This window comes from Ceraceosorus guamensis (genome assembly GCF_003144195.1).
Source record: "Ceraceosorus guamensis strain MCA 4658 unplaced genomic scaffold IE81scaffold_13, whole genome shotgun sequence".
Classification (NCBI taxonomy): Eukaryota; Fungi; Basidiomycota; class Exobasidiomycetes; order Ceraceosorales; family Ceraceosoraceae; genus Ceraceosorus; species Ceraceosorus guamensis.
Window position 1 is genome coordinate 280,508 of NW_020290008.1, and position 15,394 is coordinate 295,901.

Consider the following 15,394-nt stretch of genomic DNA (forward strand, 5'->3'; position numbering starts at 1 on the left):
GTCGTCGCCAGGACCGGTCTGTCACTGAGCGCGCGTGAAGCCAAATCGGACCGTGCATGAGATCCAGCGCGACAACGCGGGGTTTCTTGGCTGTGCGAGCGTGAAGCCCGTCCTGCACCTGTACTATACATGCTGCTGAGCTTGAAGCAACACGCAAACAGCCGCGGACAATTGCACGATGGATTGAATTCAGCTGACCACTCAGATCTTTGTTCTACTACTCTGAAAGACACATGATCAACATCATCCAGCTCTCTTCTATCAAAGCAGTCGACTTCTCGCCCTTTCTCCACCCCGAGCTGGTGTGACAGCGCTCCAGCAAAGCCTGGAGCTATTGCCGCAGAGGGCTTGCAGCAGCTTGTGCATACCTTCCTTCTACTTGGCCTTGATCTGCTCCGCCCTTCCGGCCCGTTCTCTCTGTATTCGAGCGAACCGTCTAGCTCGATTCTGCTTCCACAATGTCCGCTGCCGACGGAGAGACAATGAGCGATGCCGCAGAGGACCCTGTGGAAGTACCACAAACTTCAGCTGGAACGAACAGAAGCATCGAACACGAGAGGGCTGCCGAGCTACCGCCCTCAGATAGCGCTGCTGATGTCTCATCACAGCTGGAGACGGATCTTTCGGCTGTCAGCACGCAGATTTCGACCTCACCATCTGCCTCGGCTTCGGCCTCGACCAGTGCCACTTCTGATAGGGCGAGCAGACAGGGCAGTGATACTGACTCTGATCGAGCCCGAGCCTATCTGGAATGGATACAAGCACTGTCACAAGGTGATGGCGATGTCGTGCTCAGCAAGGTCTTATCGAAACCGGAGGACCTCTGTGACGGGATTGCGCTCTTTGACATCCTCTCCAGCATTGACGTGGATCACTTCAGGAATCCGCATGCCTCGCATGAGCCAGCCAAAGACAATCTGCTCATCAGACTTGGAACATTGAAAAGGCTTTATAGACAGATCATGCTATACTACAGTGAAAGATTGGCTTCTCCCGCGGTTAGGCAACCCGATCTCGATGCGATAGCTAGACATAGCTCCTTGGTGGATCTCAATCTGCTGTGCCGACTGGCTGTTGGTCTTGCCGTGCAAAGCGACAGGAGATCGGAACACATTGCCGCGATTCAAACGCTCAAGCAGCAGCACCAGCACGCCTTGATGGTGGCGATCGAAGAAGTCGTCACTGCTTCTGCCCAACCATCAAGCTCTCAGCAAGAGGATACAACCGCTTCGGAGGGCGGTAACTTCGACTCGAGAGTGACAGACATCAACGTGACGCGCTTGAAGGCTGACAAGGAAGCGCTGGAAGCGTCGTATGTGGAGCTAGCGCGAGCGCACGAGCTGCTCAAGACTTCGGTCCAGGACACTGAGCTGGAAAAAGCCGAAATAGCCAAAGATCTGAAGCGATTGAAAGATGAGATTGAAGTCCAACGAAGAGAGGGAACAGAGGCAATGCTACGAGCAGACGTGGAGCGACTCAAAGCTGAGCTGAGAAGAAGCGAGGACAACCTCGGGGAAGCAGAGTCTGAAGTTGAAAGGCTCACCAGGAGTCATGTCGAACAAACACGAAAAGTGGACGATCTCGGCAGACGCGCGGAAGAGGCCACGCGCCTTAAGGATCAGTTAGATGAGTACAAGCATGCAGCAGATAGAGCGGCACGGATGGAGAATGTCGTCGAGAAGTACAAGAAGAAGCTGGAAGAGGGTGCCGATGTGCGGAGGCAGTTGAAGGTCCTTGAGGACCAGAATGCCGAACTCGTCGACAAGAATGCCGCTCTCGAAGACGAGTACAAGCGGGTTGCAGCCTTCAAGCCTTTGATGGACACTTACAAATCACAGATATCCGAGCTGGAGTCCAAAGCTTCCAATCTTCAAAGGGACTACAATGGTCTCAAATACGAGCACGAGCAAACCACAACCACTCTTCGAACGACCGAAGAAGCACGTACGCGTGATCGAGAGGAGATGGAGCTGTATCAAGAGCGCATTCAAGAGCTGGAGCTGGGCAGCACCGGCGCAAGCAAAGCCCGCCAAAAGCGTCTCGAGGCTATGCGCGCTACTGGTGGCGCCGAGGTGGACGGCGCAGAAGGCTTGGCCGCTGCGAACTCGACGTTGGACGAGTCTGATGACGACGATGACGTGGGCGGGGAGATTGACGATGCACTCTCGGGTACCACGATGACTGACCTCAAGATTAGGGTGAGAAAACTGGCCAGGGAACTCGAAGCCGCTAAGGCGAACAAAGCCGACGTGAGCCGCATCTTGGTGCTGGAGAACTTGCTTGAAGATTCGCGGACCATGAAGGAGCGATACGAGCAGGACTATCTCAAAGAGCATCAAGCGAAGCTCAAGCTGCAGAGTCAATTGGAGACAATTCAGAGTGGAAAGTCAAGTTTTGGCGACGGGTGAGTATGTACAAGAAGGTCTAGGATGCGTTCTTGGTTGTGCTCAAAGTGCTCTATACCCCGCCCACACAGAGAGGAAGCGGCTTACGCTCTACGCTTGCGTCTCAACGAGACTGTAGAGGAGCTAGACAGCGTCAAGCGGGATCATGCGGCTCTTACGGTCACGCACGAAGAGTTTACGCGCGAGCTCAACATCGCCAAGTCTGACCTGACTCTCGTCAACAAAGACCAAGTCGACATTCTTCATACTCTGCGGGCATCCGTAGATGTGGAAAAGGCGGACTTAGAGGGCGTGGTGAGCCGTTTGAGAGAACAGCTCAAGAGCGTGGAAGAACAGAAACGGATGCAGACGGACCAGATCAACAAGCTGTTGATGGAAAAGGTGGACCTGCAATCCGAAGGCATAGGTCAGAGAGAAGAAGCTCTAAGAAGAGAGAGGAATTTGGGGTGAGTACGGAGCCTCCACTCAGGATCGCATACATGACCGCTGACTGCCTTTGTCCGCCACGCGCTTTCAGAGAATTGCGCTCATCTCTCGCTGGCAAAGCGCTTCCAAAAGAAGCCGAAGAGCTCATCATAAGCCTGCAGACAAAAGCGGCAGAAGCAGAGTCTAATGTCAAAGCGGGCAAGGAAAAGCTCAGCGCAGCACGAAAGGTGATCAGGGATCCCCACAAAGCATTGATCTTAAGTTCAGAGGCTGACACGTCGTCTTGCCCGATTCGCGCAGCTCATCAAGGAGCAAGACAAGCTCATCAAGGCGGGCACGACAGACGAACAGCTCGCTGCAGCCACAGTAAGTCTCTCGCCATCAGCTTTGTTAGGCGTTCAGCTAATAACCCAATTCCTTCTGTCCGGGCGACCTAGGCCTCGCACAAATCCCAGATCGCCACCTTGCGAAGAGAATTACGCTTGATGGCATCTGCGTTTCACGATCAGGGCGCGCAGCTCGCTGCGCACATTCGAGCTCGTAGCAGACCGACAGGAGGTACAGTCGGAATGGCCGGCGGCAACTCAGCCTCGGTCAGCGCGCCTGCTTCTTGGCTAGTCCAGCAACGCAGAGCTTTGACCCCGGGCATCCTCCTCGCGAAGCGATGACTCTCGCGGCTATTCCATCCGCCCCAACCGCTACCGCTACCGCTCCCGGAGATCAAGCAAGCATTGCCTCCGGCTCTCCCAACATTCGCCTGCAGTCATCCCACTTCGTCTGCCGCGTTTCCGGTACTCGTTTCCCATCATGATCGTTTGGCCACACAACTTATACCTTTGGCTTCGCATAACAGATATTTCCTTCACCGCGAGAACTTTACGTCAGAGACCGTCTGACACCAACGTGAGCTACGCGCCATCCTGGTCACGCATTACGAATGTGAGGCTGACGAGATCGATCGATTGATGATGATGACAAAATGTGAGGCAAGTGCACTTTGTTGGCGCCCAAGGATCTAGAATGGCTTATCGCTGTCTGGTGTCTTGTCCTCGTAATACTCCCTATCATGACGACGCCGATCATCTGTGAGCATTCTGGACTGAACATTCCGTGCAAGTTTGTACGCAATCAACGACTCACTTGAGCACGGGCAGCTTTTTAAGCACGTCTGTTTGGAAGAGGGGCACGCCTGACAAGAAGAGTGTCACGGCTGCACCAGCACCAGCGCCCCATAGCGCGAGCGAAGGCACCCACCTGGTGGAAAAGGTGAATTTGGGAAGGTGGAAAAGTTGTCAGAAGGAGGTAAGCGACGACTCATTAAGATCGACTGAGAAGTTTCTTCGACTAAATTAGCCCGCACACCTGCACGATCCCGCCAAATTCGTATCGCTCTAGCGTCCCATTGGTTGACCTCGATCGCTTTGCTTCTCCATCCTCTAGTTCCACGCTTTCTCGCGCTACTGTGCACGCGGAGGCCGTACTCACTTGATGACATTCTCGGGTGCGAATCGTCCGACATGAGGTTGGAAGCTGTACTTGACAGCTTGAGCGCGCGCGCTGGCGCGAAACGCAGATCGAGCAGCCAGGGTAGGAATCATCTTATTGATGATGGGGCCTCAATTGAGAGAATTCAGCTCGAGTGTGCGACAGAGCCGTGGTTTGTGGTTCGCTTCGATGTCACCTAGGCGCGACTGATGCGATGTGATGCTGTTGCTGCAGTCGATTTGTGTCTGAGTGTGAGTTTGAGGGTGTGAGTTTGGGAAATCCGGTCGCAGTGGTTGGTCGGCGCCGGCTCGAAACGGACGCGCGCGTACTGTGACTCTTGGCTGTCATGAAGCGCACGTCGTCCAGCTCTCATGTCCTTCCACGTGGACAATCTTGATCACGTGCTTATTTCAGCGCTGCTGACCTCAATCCCAGGCAAGAAGTTGAGGAAGCATATGAGGTCCTGAGTGCGATCGCGCGATTCATCTTCGCCTCTTGATCGCCCTCCTGCTTCAACCCTACTCGTCTCGTCAGCAAAACCGAAGCGCGGCATTTGGCGCACCTCCAAGGGCTTGCGTTGCAATGCGGTCTGCTCTGGCAAGAGCCTTGGCTGGCTCCCGCCTCTCCTCTTACGACCCTGCCGTACAGCAGATCTATACAGCACCCGCCGCAAGCCAAGTGCGCGGCGATTTCGGTTTCAAGAGGCCTCTGCCTACGGTCGACAAGACCCCAGGAACGATTCGATATGTCGAAGTGCAAGGAATGGACGATGTGGGAGGACAAACACGATGGGCAGAGAACGAGCAGGAAGTGCTTCTGAAGAAAACATGGCAAGAGACCAGTTCCCGTCTGAACTTGGGCGCAAGCGTCAATTCGAGAGCTGGCGTTTTGGGTCCGAGATTGTCCAGCAGGTACGACCTGGCCACCATCCGGCCATTGCCATCGGACGTCGAAGCAAACAAGTCACTGTCGCCCGAGGAACGTGACCAGCGCTTGTTCGAAGCCAGGGACGGAGAATGCCCGCGATACTCGATCGACGATCCCGTCTACAAGCACACCCAAGCTTTGGACCCGTTCGACAAAGCTGGGCCGCTCTACACCAGCCGAGTTTCTATGCCGGAAGATATTCACAGCATGTCAGAGAAGGAATTCGAGCGGCACTTGGGCAAGATCAGGAGACAGCGAGCGGCGTATCTGGAGTCTCACCGCGTTCAATTGCGCAGGAGAGCACAACAACATGCGTGGGACCAATATGATCAACACCGCAAACGCATCGCCTCTGAGGCCACAATTTTGGCTTCTCGAGGAGAGCAACCGCCAGAGATCCCACCAGAAAAGAATTTGGAAGATATACCCGTCCCAGAAGTGGGTGAGGTGGATGCCTGGAACCTGAGTCGCGGAGCAGACAGAGTGAGCTGGTCTCGTTGGCTCGAGCGTCAGACTGAATTGGCGCTCGCTGGGCCCAACGCGACCCAACTCAATCCAAGAGGCACCCCAAGACACGTCGTGCACGACATTAGAGATCGGTATGCACCGCGTCAACCTCCGCGATTTCCAATGCACCCTTTCGGCGGTCTTCAGTACGGGCAACCGGACAAGATTCAAACTGCCCTTCTGGCCTCCCCAGTACCAGGAAGGCTGATCAACTCGTCGCAGCCGGGCAGCGGTGTTACTGGCAACCCTTCACGTGCGCGGGGCGTCAGGGCCGATGGATTCGCGCTGGGCGTTGGGGGACGCATCGCAAAGCTGCCCAAGGTGCACGCTGAAGAAAGAGTCAAAGGTGTGGACTTCAACAAGGCAGAACCTAGCCAGGGCGAGCTTGGCGTTCGCATCTTCGAGGCGCATGTTAGCCGGACACACGACAGAGAGGCGGGCGGACCTAGAAAGCATAGTCATTTGACCAACGAAGCGCTTGGTTGTATCCATATGGACGCTAGAGCGGCGGATCACGCCACTGGAACAAAGTTGGCCATCGGCGTGCCGGGAAGTAGGGAATGGGTGGGTCAGGTGGATGGGAACTCGCGTTATGTCTCAGTTGCGGACATTGCGGACCAAGGAGCGCCTGGAGGAATGTACAGCGAGGGAGAACAGAGAAGGGCGAATGCCAGGCAGACCAGGGCTAGAAGTCATCGGAGAGGAAGAAGAGCAATCGAAGATGACACGTCTAGGCTGCTCGACTCTCTGTACGAGCGCCGATAGTCTTTGTGAATCACATGTATGCGTCGTGTGCCTGCGCTGCAGCGACCTTCTTTCGAGTCAATCAAATCAGAATGCAGTGGGAGTATCAAGACTTGTTGGAGTGACATGCACCGACCGATCTCAGTCCCCAGCACCGTCTCTTGGCCGTGGCCGTGTGCGTTGTGTTGTGCTTCACGAGCCTCGAGCCACCGAGTCTGCCATGCTGCTGAACCTGATGTCGCCTCCTATTCGTACATCGCCGTAGAACGTCCTTTCCAACGGATGATCGAGTCACGTGGTCATCGAAGCTGTGGCCCACTCGAGGCTTGTGCGGCACTTCGCGGTCCTTTGTATCTGTTGTCATCATAACAGGGCTTTTGAGGCTCAGAGCCATGACTTGTGTGCGCGGTGCAAGTATAGTTACCGGTACAAAGCTCGGCGGATCCGCATTTGCATTTGCATGCGGATCGAATCGGTTCGTTGCGCAAGGAGGCGCGCGTGCGCGTGCGCGTGCGCGTGCGCATGCCGACCCGACCGTTGCCTGGCGACCGTTGAGGAAAACTCCATGCACGGGCTCCCACGGTCTGCTTGCGCACCACCACGCGCAGGTGTGCGATTCAAGTCGTGGATCCAAAGCTTGGTCTCGCCAAATTAATCGGCAATTACGACCGTTCGGCATGACATGCGATTTGTACAGCCCAGCGCTGTGCTGCTGGCGTGCAGCGCTCACTCCTCCCAGAGCAAGTCGAGGCAAAGCCGGCAAGCGCGTCTGCAAGTGTGCCGCCGCCGCCAGCAGTCGAACAGGAAGGAGGTCGGTCGGTCGGTCGGTCGGTCGCAAGAGTTCGTTGGGCTTGCATGACTCGCTCGGCTCTGTCAGCCAAGCATGCCACACGAGCTTTGTTCGCTCTCAGCGGACACATCGTCCCGCGCAAAAATGGATGCTGGCATAGCCGGAGTGGGGACACCTGGTCAACATCCCACGCCTTTCCTCAACGGTTCCTCTCCCTCCCTGAAGCTCGTGTAAGCACGGCTGGAAAGTCGCATGATGTTGGTGGAAAGCCAAGCAGAGGCCCTGGATTTGCCTACAATCGTGCCGCGCTACTGTGGAGCCATGCAAGCTCAACGTTCGTCGGGGTCTTGCCGTCACACTAGGCCAGCGAATGCTCTGACAGAAAGGCGACTGCGCAGTCTCGATCGGCACGAGTGACAGAACGAATCGGTGTTGACTGATTCCACGCAAGCGCGATCCGGGGAGGGAGTAGGTGGGGTGGGAACTGACCCCCCGCTGTGCGCGCTCATCCTCGGGGTCTTAGGTTTCAAACTGATGAACTTTGATCACGCTTACCTTTCCCACCACCGCTTTGACCTTTCCACCTTGACCCCTTCTTCATTCTCTTCGCTTTCTCTCTCCATCTTCATCTTTCCCTTCATCTCGCTGCATTGCATCTTGCCAGCTTCATCCGTCCCTGGATTGGACGTCGCCATTTATCATTACCTTCATAGCATTCACACAGCTCTTTGCCCCTTGTCGCAAGCCATCCACAACAAGCAGGTAGCAGTCGGCTGGCTCGACTCGCTCTCCTTTTAGCCCATCGTCACTTGTTGTCGCCGATTCCGCATCCACGCAGGAGCTCCTTCCTTGCACTTTACCGCATCTACGCTCTTTACGCAACAGGCCAAGTGCCACCGTACATCCTCACTACACACAATCTCACGCTGCACCCCCCCTCAGCAATCCCCAAGCATGTCTCGCCCTCGCGCCAATTCTTCTCCTCGTCGAGCCCGCTTCGAGGAGGACGGGGCGCCAGCGGGTATTGATCATGAGCTCATGAGAGCGGCTTTCGAATCGCAGGCTTCTGTTCAAGCAGGCTTGCAACAGCCCTACAGCCACGCCTCTACACACGAACAGCAAAGCTCGCAGCCACCTCCTCCGCAGTCCAGCTCTCCATTTATGCCAGGCTACTCTGTGTGCGCGACCAACGATGCCCAGCGGTCTCAACTCTCGGCGTTGGCTCAAGCGGTCAGCCCTCTGGACCGCAGCCCTAATCCCGCTTCCACATCTTCTGCCACCGGTGCTCCTCAAGGCAAGCCCAGTACACCCAAACGGGCTGGCTTTGCCGAAATTTCCAAGCCAAGCGAAGATTCGGATGATGATGGCGATGAGAGTGGTGGAGAATTTATCGAGCCTCCCCGCACCTTGTCGACATGTAAAGGCAGACGTGGCACTTCTGCCTTCATTCCCGACTTGCCATCCGACGGCAACGAAGACCATGTCCGCGCGCCTGCGCCTGCGCCTGCGCCTCAGCAATTTGCTCCTGCTGGTCATTCGACTCAACAAGCAGCTCGCCCGCAGTACGATGGTCGTCCACCTCTAGCACTACCGCGCAAAGGTGCTTCAGGCCAACAGAAACCTCGGCCACCGCCCATGAACCTTCCGCAAAGGCCAGCACCCACCGCCCACTCGCCGTACGTCGCTCAGCACGGCTTCACTTCGCGTCCCGTCAGCGGTGTGTATGATGCCAACGCGCAGAGTCAGATGCCATCGTTTAGCGGCACTTTGCCCTGGGGTGGGCCTCAACCGTTGCCGTCACCGGGAGCTCAGATCCAGCATTACGACCCCTACTCGTCTCCGTCCATGGTGCAGCCCTTCTCCCCACGAGTGACATCGTCAGGCAGCATCAAATCGCCAGCACTCAAGCCCGCCCTCGTTCGCAGAGACCAGAGCGTGGAGAACTTTGCTATCCACGACTCGGGAGATCCGATGGAGCGAGGAGCTGTCCGAGCCGTTGAGCCCGAAGCAACTCGAAGGCCGTACGGCATTACGCAGGCGCTTGTCGGCTTGTATGGCGCCGCAACTGCTTCCGGGGATGGCACTGAAGGACTAGGCGTCAGAATGCCAAACGTGAGAAGGCGCAGCAGTGCAAGTCTCGGGGGTGACACTTTGAATGGTGTAGAAGGGACCATGAAGGGCAAAGGCACCAGCAGTCCAGGCGAGCCAGCCGAAAAGGAGGCTGAACCAGCGTACAAGGCCCCTACCAACGTACCATCGCTTGCTCGGCGCCGACAAAGCATGGCTTTCACGCTAGGCGAAGACGACGTAGAAATGGATCCTGATGATCCTCGTCTGACGCACGTCATTCGCAAGAGCATGCAAGCGAAGAGGCAGAGAGAAGCAGAGACCGACTATCGACGGGCAAGCTGGTCTTCCGAGATGGGCGATCCTGACGTTCCCGTACGTCGTCGGCAGGCGCCTCGACGTCGTTCGAGCATGGCATCCATCAAGAACTTTGTGTCTGGCCGCAACAGCGAAGATCAGGACGACAAGTACACGGCCACTCGTAGGAAGAGCTTCGATAGACGGAAGAGCACCACGACAATCACGGCCAATGTCGCTCACGTCGTCTTCCGACAAAAGTTCATCCTAAAGTTGGCCAAAGCTCTCATGCTCTTTGGCGCTCCTTCGCACCGTATCGAGTCTCAGCTCAACGCTACCGCGAACGTGCTCGAAGTGGACGCTCAATTCATCCACTTTCCGGGTATCGTCATTGCTTCTTTTGGAGATGTCGACAAGCACACCAGCGAGACGCACTTCGTCAAGTCCAAGTCTGATCTTTCTCTGGGAGCGCTGCACGACGTGCATCAAATCTATCGCAAGGTAGTTCACGACGACATTGGAGTGCAGGAGGGCACAGAGGAACTCAACGCGCTCCTCAAAGCTGAAGCTTGCTGGGGGGAATGGGCGCGAATTGGCTTTGCAGCCGTTCGTTGTTGGCTCATGGCTCCCATGTCCTTTGGAGGCTCCTTCATCGACGCCTTCGCGGCTGCTGCTTTTGGAGCCGGTCTCACATTCCTTCAGCTACGAGTCACTAGGAAGAATGCAATGTACTCCAACGTCTTTGAGATCTCCACGGCCATCCTCATCTCCTTCATCGCCAGAGGACTGAGCACCACGGGCATCTTTTGCTACCAGTCCATCGCCTCGTCCGGTCTCATCCTTGTCCTTCCTGGCTACGTCATTCGTAAGTGGAGCTTCGAGATGTCTTGCTGCGCAGGTATGGCTTTAACTCGTGATCTGCCCATCTCATTGCCAGTTTGCGGATCGCTCGAATTGGCTTCGAAGAACATGATTGCTGGATCGGTGCGAATGGTGTACGCCATCATCTACTCGCTGTTCCTTGGATTTGGCATCGCCATCGGTTCAGACTTTTACTTTTTGCTCGATCCAGCAGCACGCAACTCGATGTACGTGCCGCTGGAAGCGTCGGTCAAGGTGGATGGAACCTTTTCCCTTGCCAACGCCACGATGCCGCTCTGGACTGGAACGTTCGAGTTCACCAATGGAACACAGAGGAATGCGCTGACGACTGGATCGATCAATTGCGAAAGATTGCCAGACTGGCCTTGGTACAGACAACCCATCTCGCCTTGGTTCAACTTCATCTTTGTTCCCCTCTTTTCCCTCCTCTCGTGCTTCAATCTCTTGCAGCCGCTGAGGAGCTGGAACTTGCCAGTGATGGTCTTTATCGCTTGCGTGGGATGGACAGCAAACATGACGGCCAACCGCTTCGTCTTTAACCGTTCGGACGTGGTCAGCGCCATTGGATCCTTCATCATTGGTATCCTGGGCAATGTCTACTCCAGAATCTTCAGAGGAACAGCCTTCACGGCCACGGCAGTCGCCGTGCTCTTCCTCGTCCCTTCGGGCATGGCCATGGCTGGTGGTCTGGCCATGACTTACAAGGGCTCCGATGGCGATCTCTACAGCAACGGTCTCACCATCGGTCTCCGAATGGTATCCGTAGCTATCGGTATCACCGTCGGACTGTTCGGCAGTGCACTCGTCGTCTACTCCTTTGGTAGACGCAAGGGTGGCGCTCTCTTTGCCTTCTGAGCTTCCATAAACTCGCCTGGGCTTTGGCGAAGGCTTGTTGGACTGTCTTTCCCCCCCACCCCTCTGCTCCAAAGTAGCTGCTGGGCAGCCACATTCGTGTACCATCACACCAACACCATCAATGACCCGCCACTATTTTCAGCTGACAATGCAATGCGACCATTTCAGCGCGGCAAAGTATCAAAATCCTGTGATCGGACATGTGATTGTGTTGCGTACATGCTCGCGCGATTGCAGCCTCGACGGCGGCTTTGCGCCAAGCAGATGAGACTTCAATGCGAGGTGCGCGATTGATTCGATGGGAAAGGCATGATCTGACCGCATTATGCAGGGCGATTCCAACGGCCGCAATTGAAATATTTACATGACACAATGGTGGATAGAATCCATGGTGCTGATCCATCCATTCCTCGTAGAGGCTTCAAGTTGCTCTCGCTTTCAACGCTCTTCGAGAGCTCCGCTGCCCAGCGTTCTGGTCACGCTGACCCCATCGTCCTGCTTTGTGCCGTTCGACGCATGATCCTCGACGTGTCCATTGATCAATCCCTGCTCATTCGACTCCAAATCCGTCTCTAGGGCGTGCTGGCTGTCGAGTCTAGATCGAGATCCGTGCGAGCTGAGAGCGTCAGCTCTGGCACGAGCGGCCGCAGCTTCCGCTTCCGCTTCGGCGATCTGGATCCGCCGGTCTTCTTCCTCCTCCAGACGAATGCGACCTTCTTGTTGTCTGCGAATGTAGATTTGTAGATACGAGCCAAACAGTGCTACGCCTTGAAGCACGATCGAGGCGATCGTTGCAGCCACGCTGGTGGACAGGATGAGGAGACGAAAGAAGGGGGCCCAAAAAAATAGGGTCGATGAGAGTGGATAGAAACGCGCGCAAGATGGTCATGCGCAACTCACATTTCGGCGGGTCGATCATGATCAGGAATCTTGTAGGCAAGAAGGGCGAGGTTAAGGACGATGCCGCAGGCTGCCCAGGTGAGGTCTTGAAATGCAAAGATCCAGAGGGCCGAGAAGGCACCGACGCTTAGAATGGTAGCAAAAGTGGGCCAGACGGAATATTGCAAGGCCTTGTTGCCATGCGAGACGTCCCATTCGAGCGCCATGAAGAGTTGTTGAGCCACGTCCACTTGCAGCATGGAGATGAGGAGCATCTTGATGGGCACGTGAACAAAGATCCAATCGAGAGGATGCTTTGCGCTGGGAGGGTAGATGAACTCCAGAATGGCGGCGGTGATGAGCAAGATGAGGGCGATGATGGCTAGCAGCACCTCGCCCGCTACGAAGCAGGCCGGACTGGCGACCACCCAGGTGATGGACCATACGGCTAGCAAAAAGTTGCAAATTGCCAATCTGACACCAACACCATTAGCGATCAATTTCTTCGTCTCTGCTTGCTGGCCCACCACGCAGAGCAGGGCGAATCCGATCTGCAAGAGGTACAGCACACCCCAATAGACCAACAGCCAAGCCGAAGAAGGTGTAAAGTAGTTGGCATGCTTTTCGCTGATTTCGGACAAGGAAGGATGGATGAGGATGGAAGTGACGATGAGCGTTCCGGCAGATACGAGGATGCTCAGAGGGGTGAGGATCTGAACGCGCGTCAAAGCGGCAGCGGAAACGGGAGGGGGCCGAGAGGGCATGCTGGGATCGCTTTGGGTGGGACGATATACGTGATCCTCAAACGATGGTTGGCTTGTGCGTTGACTGGCACCTGCGAGAGATGCCTCGACGTCTTGCGGATTGTCGGATGGATGGCTCATGAAGTGTGAGCAAGTGCGAAGCCGCTTGGTGCACCGAAGCAGGCTCGAGTCGGTGATGATTGACGAGCTTGACCGCCGAGACAGACTCGAGCACGATACTGGTGAGGAGTTGATGGTGAGTGCTGAGTGAGAAGGGGAGGAAGGGGGAGTTTGCGGGACATATGCTTCCAAATCGAGCGAGCCGAGTCGATCGCAGCTTCGCCTAATCAACCTTGCTGGCTGACTCCGTGACTCGTGAAGTCACGAGTCACGAGTCACGAGTGTTTGGTCAGCCTACACGACCAAACAGCAGCAGCAGAGAGAAGAGCATATATATGCTGCAGTCGCGAGTTGATGAGCCTCAGCACCATCTCCACCGCGCCCTCACCTGATCCTTTTCCCCGGTCGCCGCGGGTCCACACGCTCGACGCGACCTGCGTCATTGCGCTTGTGGCTTCGACCGATCGCGCTGCACCGTGTATCACGTGCTATCCAATTTCCCCGCAAGGTGGGCAATCAAGAATCAAGAATCAAGAATAGCTCGATCAACGTGCGGACGATCAAGTATCCGATGGAGCAGAGTCTCGGCGAGAGGGAATGAGAATAGTTCAAGGAGTACCTGAGAGGCACCCCTCAGGTCAAAGCGGAAGTCGCAACGTACTCGATTCGTAGTGATCCACGATACGATATCGAGGATTGGCGTTGAGCGCGAGGATCGCATTCTGACTCAAAATCACGTGTTTAGTCATTCACGTGATCACACATCAACGCGGCAAACCCTTCGGCCACGCAACCTCGGCCCACGCGGACTTGACTTGAGAGTCACTAATAGGCACGCGCGCGGGGGGCGGCTTCAACTTCCGCCTTCCGCGGTCTGTTTCGCCTTTAAGCTGCTCGATCGAACCTTGTTATTCAAAATGGTTGACCTGACCTTCGATTGCTCGATCCTCGTCGGCCACAAGCTGCATGCTTGCGAAGACCAGCAGAGTCTGTCGAGGGATGTTCGACATGAGAGACAGATGATGGCTGTAGTGGGGTGACTGTGAGCCAAGAATGCTCGTTTTGCTGAGTCACGAGTCCGACGCAAGCTTCCTGTTCACGCGCTTGCTCCATTTGGTAGGCCAGGCGGAGGCGGAAGCGTGGTGTGCGGTCAGTCAGTCAGTCATTCAGTCAGTCAGTCAGTCAGTCAGTCAGTCAGATTTGGCTTGTGTGGGGGCAGGGACTGCAGTTGGGCTGCAGCTGGATCGGTGGTGGTGGGACCCGACTGGCCTCTGACTGGGGTCGATTGAACCGTGGCCGATGCCCGAGGCGCAGCTATAAGGAGGCAGCTTGCAGACACCAAGCGGGTTGGCTCAGAGTAGTTCACGGCACTCACGAGAGGGACTATTGTGATTGGCTCGCCATGCCGCACTCGCACTCACGACTCACGCCGACTGAAGAGCAGTCGTGACCCAATGCAAGAGGAAGCAAGAGCAGGTACAGACAGTCGTGAGTACCAATCCAAGCCGGATACATACATCTGAGGAACTCCGAATGGGGTTGAATAGAGCTTGCAAAGGACCAAGGAAGGCCATGTTGGCCAAGCTTTCTTTGCGAGGAGTGGCTTGCGCGCCCCTGCATCATTCTCGATCGATTCGCAGTCACGAGTCGTCAGTCGTCAAGTCAAGAGTGCTGGGCCCCACAACCCAGCCACTGTGCACGCAGACGCAGCATCGGCCCATAGTGACAGCAGCAGCAGCAGCATCAGAGATGCATACGCGCCGCTCTATACGCATGCGTGGCAGTCATGTTCGAGTCGTGGGTGAGTGTCCACTCACGACGACTCAAGACTTGACAAGTCCGCCCGCCGCGAGCTTTCATCTTGCTACGCGAAACGTATGTATGGTGGGGCTCACGCGCTGCGACTTGATTCTATTGGGAGCAGCTAGGCAGCGGTCACGCCGGTCTTTACTCGGGTCTTGCTCGTCTCTCGGCAGCATATTACAAGGCCCCCGAATGATTGATGATATGATGACCGGGCCATCGATCGCGCGGATGCGGTGAGCAACCGGTGTGCGTGTGTGCTCGCATACTCACGACTCGTGACTGCATATATGCCATGCGACCTCGCCATGATCAAGGAGCCCTGCACCGCGAGATATGACGATTTGGGGGGCGCGTGCGTGTGATGCTTAATGTGCGAGTTCGGCTTGGTGGGGGATCGAGGGGGATAAGTCGTCACGGGTCAGACAGTGCGATGCTGCATGAGCCATGAGGTGAAATTTGAA

General features: G+C 55.9%; 7 protein-coding genes across 7 annotated transcripts; 4 read left to right on the forward strand and 3 right to left on the reverse strand.

Moving 5' to 3' along the window:
* The first annotated feature begins 136 nt into the window (after positions 1 to 136).
* Positions 137 to 3,745, forward strand: IE81DRAFT_38308 (HOOK-domain-containing protein). The gene is made up of 5 exons (XM_025517289.1): positions 137 to 2,404; positions 2,477 to 2,851; positions 2,923 to 3,058; positions 3,132 to 3,197; positions 3,269 to 3,745. The coding sequence occupies exons 1-5, from the start codon at positions 459 to 461 to the stop codon at positions 3,497 to 3,499; spliced, it is 2,754 nt and encodes a 917-aa protein (XP_025371374.1). The 5' UTR covers positions 137 to 458; the 3' UTR covers positions 3,500 to 3,745.
* Positions 3,687 to 4,615, reverse strand: IE81DRAFT_365178 (hypothetical protein). Its single transcript, XM_025516917.1, has 3 exons — positions 4,317 to 4,615; positions 3,972 to 4,085; positions 3,687 to 3,892 (listed from the first exon to the last, which is right to left on the reverse strand). The coding sequence occupies exons 1-3, from the start codon at positions 4,427 to 4,429 to the stop codon at positions 3,847 to 3,849; spliced, it is 273 nt and encodes a 90-aa protein (XP_025371375.1). The 5' UTR covers positions 4,430 to 4,615; the 3' UTR covers positions 3,687 to 3,846.
* A 201-nt stretch (positions 4,616 to 4,816) lies between these two features.
* Positions 4,817 to 6,603, forward strand: IE81DRAFT_321617 (hypothetical protein). The gene has a single exon (XM_025513402.1). The coding sequence runs from the start codon at positions 4,899 to 4,901 to the stop codon at positions 6,513 to 6,515; it is 1,617 nt and encodes a 538-aa protein (XP_025371376.1). The 5' UTR covers positions 4,817 to 4,898; the 3' UTR covers positions 6,516 to 6,603.
* Positions 6,604 to 7,932: 1,329 nt separating this feature from the next.
* Positions 7,933 to 8,994, reverse strand: IE81DRAFT_38341 (hypothetical protein). The gene has a single exon (XM_025517291.1). The coding sequence runs from the start codon at positions 8,818 to 8,820 to the stop codon at positions 8,206 to 8,208; it is 615 nt and encodes a 204-aa protein (XP_025371377.1). The 5' UTR covers positions 8,821 to 8,994; the 3' UTR covers positions 7,933 to 8,205.
* A 942-nt stretch (positions 8,995 to 9,936) lies between these two features.
* On the forward strand, positions 9,937 to 11,385 carry IE81DRAFT_333868 (DUF1212-domain-containing protein; the record flags this gene model as incomplete). The annotated part of the gene is made up of 3 exons (XM_025515389.1): positions 9,937 to 10,513; positions 10,586 to 10,736; positions 10,881 to 11,385. The coding sequence occupies 3 exons, from the start codon at positions 9,937 to 9,939 to the stop codon at positions 11,383 to 11,385; spliced, it is 1,233 nt and encodes a 410-aa protein (XP_025371378.1).
* A 244-nt stretch (positions 11,386 to 11,629) lies between these two features.
* IE81DRAFT_321619 (hypothetical protein) lies at positions 11,630 to 13,459 on the reverse strand. The gene is made up of 2 exons (XM_025513403.1): positions 12,286 to 13,459; positions 11,630 to 12,187 (listed from the first exon to the last, which is right to left on the reverse strand). Exons 1-2 carry the CDS (start codon positions 13,146 to 13,148, stop codon positions 11,824 to 11,826), a joined length of 1,227 nt encoding a protein of 408 aa, XP_025371379.1. The 5' UTR covers positions 13,149 to 13,459; the 3' UTR covers positions 11,630 to 11,823.
* Positions 13,460 to 14,484: 1,025 nt separating this feature from the next.
* On the forward strand, positions 14,485 to 15,351 carry IE81DRAFT_38380 (hypothetical protein). Its single transcript, XM_025517292.1, has one exon. It carries the CDS (start codon positions 14,661 to 14,663, stop codon positions 15,168 to 15,170), a length of 510 nt encoding a protein of 169 aa, XP_025371380.1. The 5' UTR covers positions 14,485 to 14,660; the 3' UTR covers positions 15,171 to 15,351.
* Positions 15,352 to 15,394: the final 43 nt, after the last annotated feature.

Bases quoted from the DNA above. Each gene is read 5' to 3' on its own strand.
- IE81DRAFT_38308 (XM_025517289.1), top strand. From the start codon at position 459: ATGTCCGCTGCCGACGGAGAGACAATGAGCGATGCCGCAGAGGACCCT. The intron at 2,405-2,476 runs GTGAGTATGTAC...CCGCCCACACAG, and splicing joins AAGTCAAGTTTTGGCGACGG to AGAGGAAGCGGCTTACGCTC. The intron at 3,198-3,268 runs GTAAGTCTCTCG...CGGGCGACCTAG, and splicing joins AACAGCTCGCTGCAGCCACA to GCCTCGCACAAATCCCAGAT.
- IE81DRAFT_365178 (XM_025516917.1), bottom strand. From the start codon at position 4,429: ATGATTCCTACCCTGGCTGCTCGATCTGCGTTTCGCGCCAGCGCGCGC. The intron at 4,086-4,316 runs GTGAGTACGGCC...CTTTTCCACCAG, and splicing joins GCACCCGAGAATGTCATCAA to GTGGGTGCCTTCGCTCGCGC. The intron at 3,893-3,971 runs GTGAGTCGTTGA...TCGTCATGATAG, and splicing joins AAAAAGCTGCCCGTGCTCAA to GGAGTATTACGAGGACAAGA.
- IE81DRAFT_321617 (XM_025513402.1), top strand. From the start codon at position 4,899: ATGCGGTCTGCTCTGGCAAGAGCCTTGGCTGGCTCCCGCCTCTCCTCT.
- IE81DRAFT_38341 (XM_025517291.1), bottom strand. From the start codon at position 8,820: ATGACCAGCAGGAGCAAATTGCTGAGGCGCAGGCGCAGGCGCAGGCGC.
- IE81DRAFT_321619 (XM_025513403.1), bottom strand. From the start codon at position 13,148: ATGAGCCATCCATCCGACAATCCGCAAGACGTCGAGGCATCTCTCGCA. The intron at 12,188-12,285 runs GTGAGTTGCGCA...CCTGTCCACCAG, and splicing joins CATGATCGACCCGCCGAAAT to CGTGGCTGCAACGATCGCCT.
- IE81DRAFT_38380 (XM_025517292.1), top strand. From the start codon at position 14,661: ATGGGGTTGAATAGAGCTTGCAAAGGACCAAGGAAGGCCATGTTGGCC.